Genomic DNA, 7,175 nt, shown 5'->3' on the forward strand with positions numbered 1-7,175 from the left:
TGAGTGAAATGAATGCTCACAAGGTCCCACATCAATGTGTCTCCAGTGGGATAACAAAATCCACTGATATCCATTCACATGTGTGTGTCTATGTGTATGTGTATATATATATATGTATCTAAAATCACAAACCTGCACTGTACAGGCAGAAAGCAGTTTGTTCACTTAAAGCATTCTCAGTCTCCGAATGAAATTGCAGTCTAAAGTGTGAACACTTACAAATCCTAGTACAAAGCCTATATGCCCTCTGTTTTCTGTCAGAAAAATGCCAGTGTATGCACGTGGTGCTCTGAAAAGTTCAAGTGTGGTTGTAAATACTTTCCATCCCATTCTGAGTACTGGTCTCAGCGTAATCTTTGCCAGCATAACATTTAGACAAAAGCTTTTAGTCATGAATTAGGACTTTTTGTTAGTTAAGCAAACTCTCCAAATACGTAGGAAAAAGAGCTTACCTTCACTCTTATCCTTTACACTTTCTCATCCTTTACTCAGTTCAGTGCACTGGCGGCCATGTAGCCAAGGCTGACCTCTGAAGAAGTGTTGCTTCCTTCTTCATCATGAACCCTTGCTGTGCTTCTTCTCACCTAGGCTGGGTTATCTCAGGAGCTGTTGAGGTGGCTGGTCAGAGCTTGTGGGTTTTGCTGGTTTTTTTCCCTTCCCTATCTTCCGTAGAAATAGACAGACAATGTCTGCACGCAACAATCTGTAATGGGATGGCTTATCTCCTCTGCTCTGTGGAGGGACAATACTTTGTGGGACCTTGGAGACTGCCTGAACTGAATTTGTGCACCTGCTGTAATAAAGCATCTCCTACACATTGGGACGGGAGGCGAATGCGGGTAAGGACTTTTAGTGGACTCATGAGTTCACTGAGACTGAGGACATGACGACTCTGTTAATGATGCTTAGATGTAGTGGTGTGGCTGCTGGGACACAAGACACACAACTCTAATATTAGAACTAATAAAATATCACAGAGTTTCTGAAATGCACTTCCTGACATGTATGTGAAATTGCAACCGTCCATCAAGTTAAAGTCGTACCTGTTAAGAGTTTTATGTGTCGATCTCATTCTTCAAGCTGAACAGAGGGCTCAAATATAGTTTCGTCCAAATGTTATCACCTCAGGCCACAACAGTACAGAAGTTTATAGGACAGCCTGGGTAAGAGCTCATTAATACTTGGATGTAATATATTGTAAGAAAAGCAGAGAACAGAAGAAAATTTTTGGCTCATTAGGATATGTATTTTCCTCTGAGTCAGACTGGGCCAAATACACCTGAGGGAAGTGTTTATTTCTGAAAAACTGGGAAAAAACGGAATATGTTTATAGAAGTTTGCAAGTGCTCAGTGATGTACTGCTAAATTAAACTTTTCCTTGTTAAAAAAATGTCCATATTATTACTTCCTTGAGTTTGTCTGGCTTGTTTTTTAAGAGGGGGTAGCTGTGGTCTGCTTGAATTTAGCCTGAGGGAAAAATCCTGACAGTTGTGAAAGCTGTTATAACCTAGCAGCATCCTCCTTGTGTTCCTGGAAGCTCAGTGGTGTGGGCTTCATTCAGGACTCACTGAAGCAACAGTGTCTGTCTTTGCTTTCTATTTTTTGTGAAGTTTCTGTGTGTAAAGAGGAACTATATAATAAACATTTCTTCTTTACCACCTTCTATAGCAAAGAAATACACAGTTGAAATGGTAAATATTTAACCTCCCTGTACCCCTTGTATTTCTTCTGTGCTGCAAAGAAATGCTTGTTTTGAATATTCATTTGCATTTTCTGTAGTTTCTTCCTGTTTTCAGTTGAAGGCGGAACAAACCGTATGTTGCTGTAACCTCCTTAAAATATGATTTTTCTCTAGACAATCTTAAATGCTTTTGCATATGTGTTCAAACTGCATTTATCTCTATCATCATATACATCAACATTGTCACAGCAGAAATAACGTTTGAAAAGTTAGCTTGAATATTTTACCTGGACTCTATTTGTTTCCAGCCTGCTCTTCTCGCCTGTAGCATGTCCTGCCCTGCCTGCTGCCTTTTTTTGACGTTGGGGTCCTTTCCCAAAGAATATGTAGTTTACAAAGGCATATTCCAGCAAGGCCAGGAACACAAACACAAAGCATCCCATCAGGTAAATATCTATTGCCTTGACGTAGGGAATCTTTGGCAAGGTCTCCCTGAGGTGAGTGCTGATGGTGGTCATGGTCAGCACAGTTGTGATTCCTGCAAAAGGAAGAAAGAGACATTGACTAACAAGACAGGGAAGGAGATTTGAGTGTGAAAGGCGTAATGGCAGCATTGCCCAGCTACCACGCACTTCTCACGCAGATGGCTTAATTATGTGATCAGATTCTTAACAGCCAAGGGAATGCGTTTTGCAGGACTGGAAAGGAAGATATCCTTGCAGGCCTGCTGGTGGCACCTTCCTTGGCTTTCCATGCAACGGAGGGTGAAAGAAATAGCCTTCAAAAGCCCAGGCTATCTTGGTACACCTTGCCTTAATTTTTACAATAATTCAGCTAGGGAACGTGGTGTTAGCTGACCTGGATAGCAAAGAGTTGATCACCGTTCTTTCTATGTGAGGAAATGCTTCTCATTTTATTTACAGCAGTAGCCCTGCTTGACCCCGTAGGGTGGCTTGCATTGCTCTGGGGAACTGGAATAAGTATCTAGCTTTTGACTGAAAACAGAGGATTGAAAGGAGAAAGGGAAGCTTTGTGATCAAGTGGTCTTGATGAAGAGAAAGTGATATATATGCTTGTACCAAAACAGCTTTTCCTGTTAAAGGGGTGCTTGCAAGTAAAGCATTTCCATCTCATTGTGTTATCCATCACTGCATGATTCTTTCTTTTTTTTGTGTGCGTGTGTTTTGTTTTAGCTGGATGAAATTATCTTTTAGTCTGCTTTAATCACAGGTCATTAATGAATCTAGATAATAGCTCTAGGCACAGGTGTAATGAGTTGAATTTACAGAGAGGTGGGACAAAATAGAGGTGGGACAAAACGGCTTTCTGGCATTAGCATTTGAAAAGCATATCTGCCTCAAAGCGCAGATGGTGGCAGAAGATCTTGGTTTTTATGGAAGGTTGTAGGAAGGAACATGGTACAGGAAATAACAAACTATGTAGGTAAAACAGGTTTATTTGGTCTAAGCTGGTATATCTCCACTGATGTCAGTAGGATCTTGTGTATTCATTCCAGCCACACATCTGGCCTGAGAGGCCGCTTTTTAACATCAATGAAATGTTGTTGCAGCACAGTGTAGATACCCTTAGATACCTGAATTAGACCTTTACGCTTCGGTTTGGAAGCAAGATACTTTTGGCCTGATCCGAAGACCATTATGGCAACTGGAAGTCAGTCAGGATCCCAACCTGACTGCAGAGCAAGGACTTCAGATGTAGGCAAGGTGACACCTGCCTGCCTTCCTGACAACGAAGACCCTACGCTGCACGTCTAAGATCACAATTAATGCTGCCGCAATCAGCTGTATGGATTTGGTACTACTTGCATTCAAAGGCAACAAGTATCTATGTAGTTCAGTGATTTTGAAAAGAAGTTACCTAGAGCAACTCTGGCTGCAGAGGCATCATAATTGATCCAAAAAGATACCCACGACAGAATTGTGATCAGCGTGGAAGGCATATAGGTTTGCAAAATGAAGTATCCAATATTTCTTTTAAGCCGGAAGCTAAGTGATAGTCGAGGATATGCTCCTGAAAGAAAGAAGTCATATAATGACTAAAGCCTAACAAAAGTTAGACACTGATATTTCTGGGTTGGGGAAGAAGGGGGAGCTTTTTTAACTAGCCAGTGCTTACCTGTTGTAAATTCCACTCTCTTTGATACCATCTTATAATCAACGATAGAAAATTGGGGGAGCTCGATGTTATTAACTCCCGTTACTGCCGACTCTCCTCCATTCCAGTAAAATTCAATATCATCAGTAGTGTATCCATCTGAAACAGAGGCACAATTTGATTATTGATTTTTCTTTTTGTTTTATTACTTGGCTTAAACAGTTGTGGTTGAAGTGGAGGGAGCTGCCGTTAATCAGGAATTCAGCCTTCTGTTGTGTGAATTTTCTGTTATACAGAAGCCATGTAGCCTCCTCTGTACCCAGGGGCGGCTTCTAGGTGTGGAATGGGACAAGGCAGAAAACAAGGACAGAATTTAAGATCAAAGATCAATTTTTAGCTAGCCCTAATACTACTACTTTTTGTTCAGGCTTGAGTTGCTCAGTTTACCAACAGACTGATATAACATCAGCAAAACTTTTAAACTCTCTAGGAGGAGCTCTGAGAGTAAAACCAGGTTCAGTTGCCAGCTTTGCATTTGATTTCCTATGCAGGCTGTGACAAAATACAGAGTTCGGAGGCAGTGGAGGCAAAGATGATTCTAGAAGAATTCAGGTGCCTGTACTGTTACCTGACAATGTCTGTTGGAGCTGTAGGTATCCCTTTGATATTCATGCAGCATTTTATATTTTAATTAGACCATGCCATCTTTGATCTTCTGTTATCACAGAACTATTTCCTATCGACTTCAAAACTAGCACGTTTCTTCTCTTTCCTTTTAACAGTGATGTTGATTATTTACCATTTAATTAAAAATTAAGTTGCCATTCTACCACTGGGAATGTTAACATTATTGTTTCCATTTTCAGAAACATTTTGATTAAACTCAAAAGTGACTGAGTTTCAAAAAAATCTCACAATTGATGACACTTTTGAACTAATATTTAAACTGGTTCCAATTTATTGCATTTTACTACTTTCTCCAGATACCTACCAAAGGCGAGAACAACATCTCACCTATTTTTAGACTTGTCCTTCAGGTGTTAGATTTAATCAGGTTTAACTCATATAACACAGATCAAATAAAAACATATGTTTGAACTCAAAGCTTTAGAAAACTTGACAGTAGTTTTGCCAGCTGAACCAACCCATCGCATCAGAAGCCTCTACAGTGTTAGGAACTTATCCTTTCGTATGCACCAGTAATGCAGTTTCTAGCTAGGGACATTAGTCCTGAGACGTCTTTTCTTATGATAATGCCTGGTAATAACCTCATCTCTGGAAGGCTGACCGCATGCAGAACGGGTCCGTAGTTTCCCTGATGACAATCAGAGAAGCTCTCACAACTTGCTGCCAGGCTCAAGGGACTGCTTGGAAAGTCTGCAGTTATTGAACAGCTACCTTTTGATGCAAACACACAGTGACGGGCTGAACAAGGTTAAGTGGTCACATATCTTATTTGTGAACTGCTCAGTGCCATGGTTTGCTAACCATCTGAATTGCTCTTGAAACCGTACTAACCTGTGCAATATGGATTGCTGCTGTTTGCTTAAAACTTCTGCACTTCCATTAGTTATGCTAATTTTTTTTAAATGAACCACCCCAGGGTTGTCACACAGGGCTCTCTGCATGGCTGGTTTTCATGCCTTCCAGTTAGGAGCCAAGAGCTTTTCATTGCAAAAGGTTAAAGTAGCTGCTTGATAGTAGGACTTCAGTAGCTGCTTTAAAGGCATTGCACACAAACTACAGGGCCAACGTGAGCCACATGTAGGATGTAATACAGAATGATTGAAGAAGGGAATGAAGACTGCTAAGTCTGTTTAAAAGGCCAAGACTAAGACTGTCAGGGAGGCATTAACTTCATTTTCTTGCAAATCTGTATTATAAAAAAATATCTCTTGAAAGTCTTCCCTTTTTAAATAAGATGCAGCAAAATAGAGGAAATGGTAAGCTGTCACCTCATACTGAAAGGGTAATGATTATCTGTAGACTCGACACCTACCTCTACATGAGGTAGCAGTCATGGCCATTTCTTTGTCTTTAGGGGCTAGAATTAGAAAGAAGAAAGGTGCAGCACTACCCAGAAGTTTCACCGGTACTTGCTGCAAAGTCCCAGGTGAAGGTTTAGGTGTGAGAATCCTGGATTCTGCTTCAGGGTTTGGAAGAAAACGGTGAACCTGATTCTTCTGTTCTGTGCCATCATCACCTGGGGCCCCTTTCACACCCCTCCCTCCAGTTTTGCTCCAATTGTTCTGCTTCCTCGGCCGGTGCACGCTGGGACCCAGGGCAGAGAAAAGAACAGTTTCCAGTGCTCAGCAAATCTTGACTTTATTCACTGTCTCCTTAAGCAGCCTCTGCCAGGCTCTCTGCAGTTTCTCCGCCTTCTTGACAAAAGAGGGAATCGTTTGGGCACCTTACTGCAGATAAAATTCCCTTCCCCAAAGGTGAATTATTGTAGATTTAGTTGTTAAAACCAAACTGGTACCAAATAAACATGTGGGATATCACGGGGCAGATTTCAAAAAGAAAAAGGGCACACCTTCCTACAGAAGGATCGCACCATGTTATTGGTACATGGTGCCAATGGTGATGCTGGACCTTCGCAAAAACAGATTACGGAAGTTTTGTGATGTAGGCAAATGTGTTTTTCATGAGTCTTGGAGAGGTTTCTACGGCTACTAAATGAAAGGTAGAACTACAAGGTTATAAAGTCAATTGACCAAAAGCAAGAACCTTGCGTGGAAGATTTCAGCTGATGACAAGCCATCACTGCTGGCAGGCCATGTCTTTAACCCTTACAAACTTAAAAATGACTTCCAAATACTACAAAAAATGGATCTAGCGTGAGCTACTGCTGTTTCTGACATGCTGATTTGTTCCTTGAATTTACTCTGGTTAAAGCTGGGGGATAGTCACGTTTTTCAGTCAGGAGCATTCACATTTGTTAACTCTCTTTTTAGAAGAGTAGTTGAGCAGGAACATCTTCCTATGGTTTTGTATAGAGAGAACCTCAGTACAATCATGATTGCCCTGACAGTCATTGTAATAACTCTGCTAGACACTAACAAGGTGTAAAGTCTCCCCAGGCAGTTCGTTCCCTGGCGTGTTACGATTTTTGTTGTTTGATGCCCTTCATTATGTGCTTCGCACATTGTTCTAGGTGTGCGAGACGCGTTGCTTTCGTGGCTGACGACGACTGACGGATGCAAGGGCTTGGAGGCTCCGCAGGCGTTGACGCTGCTTTTCGCTTTCCAAACCGGCAAACTCGGGAGGACCGCAGCCGCCTGCGCTTAAAGGCTGGAACCGATCCCAGCTCTGAACAGAGCTAGCAGAGGACAGATCACTCCTCCTTTTTGAAGTGGATGGCGCCTTCAAGTGAGGA

At 41.7% G+C, this 7,175-nt stretch overlaps 1 protein-coding gene across 2 annotated transcripts in view; it reads right to left on the reverse strand.

The window, feature by feature from the left end:
• GABRB1 (gamma-aminobutyric acid (GABA) A receptor, beta 1) overlaps positions 1-7,175 on the reverse strand; it is a 66,425-nt gene that overhangs the window by 5,555 nt on the left and 53,695 nt on the right. The window contains exons 3-5 of one of the 2 annotated variants that reach the window (XM_009335163.1): positions 3,818-3,955; positions 3,560-3,712; positions 1,975-2,219 (exon numbers count right to left, since the gene is read on the reverse strand). In XM_009335163.1, coding sequence (XP_009333438.1) covers positions 1,975-2,219; positions 3,560-3,712; positions 3,818-3,955 — 536 coding nt within the window. Of the gene's footprint in view, positions 1-1,968; positions 2,220-3,559; positions 3,713-3,817; positions 3,956-7,175 lie in introns of both variants that reach the window. The other variant, XM_009335162.1, reaches the window with a different exon arrangement.

This window comes from Pygoscelis adeliae, unplaced genomic scaffold (assembly GCF_000699105.1).
Source record: "Pygoscelis adeliae isolate BGI_AS28 unplaced genomic scaffold, ASM69910v1 Scaffold21, whole genome shotgun sequence".
Classification (NCBI taxonomy): Eukaryota; Metazoa; Chordata; class Aves; order Sphenisciformes; family Spheniscidae; genus Pygoscelis; species Pygoscelis adeliae.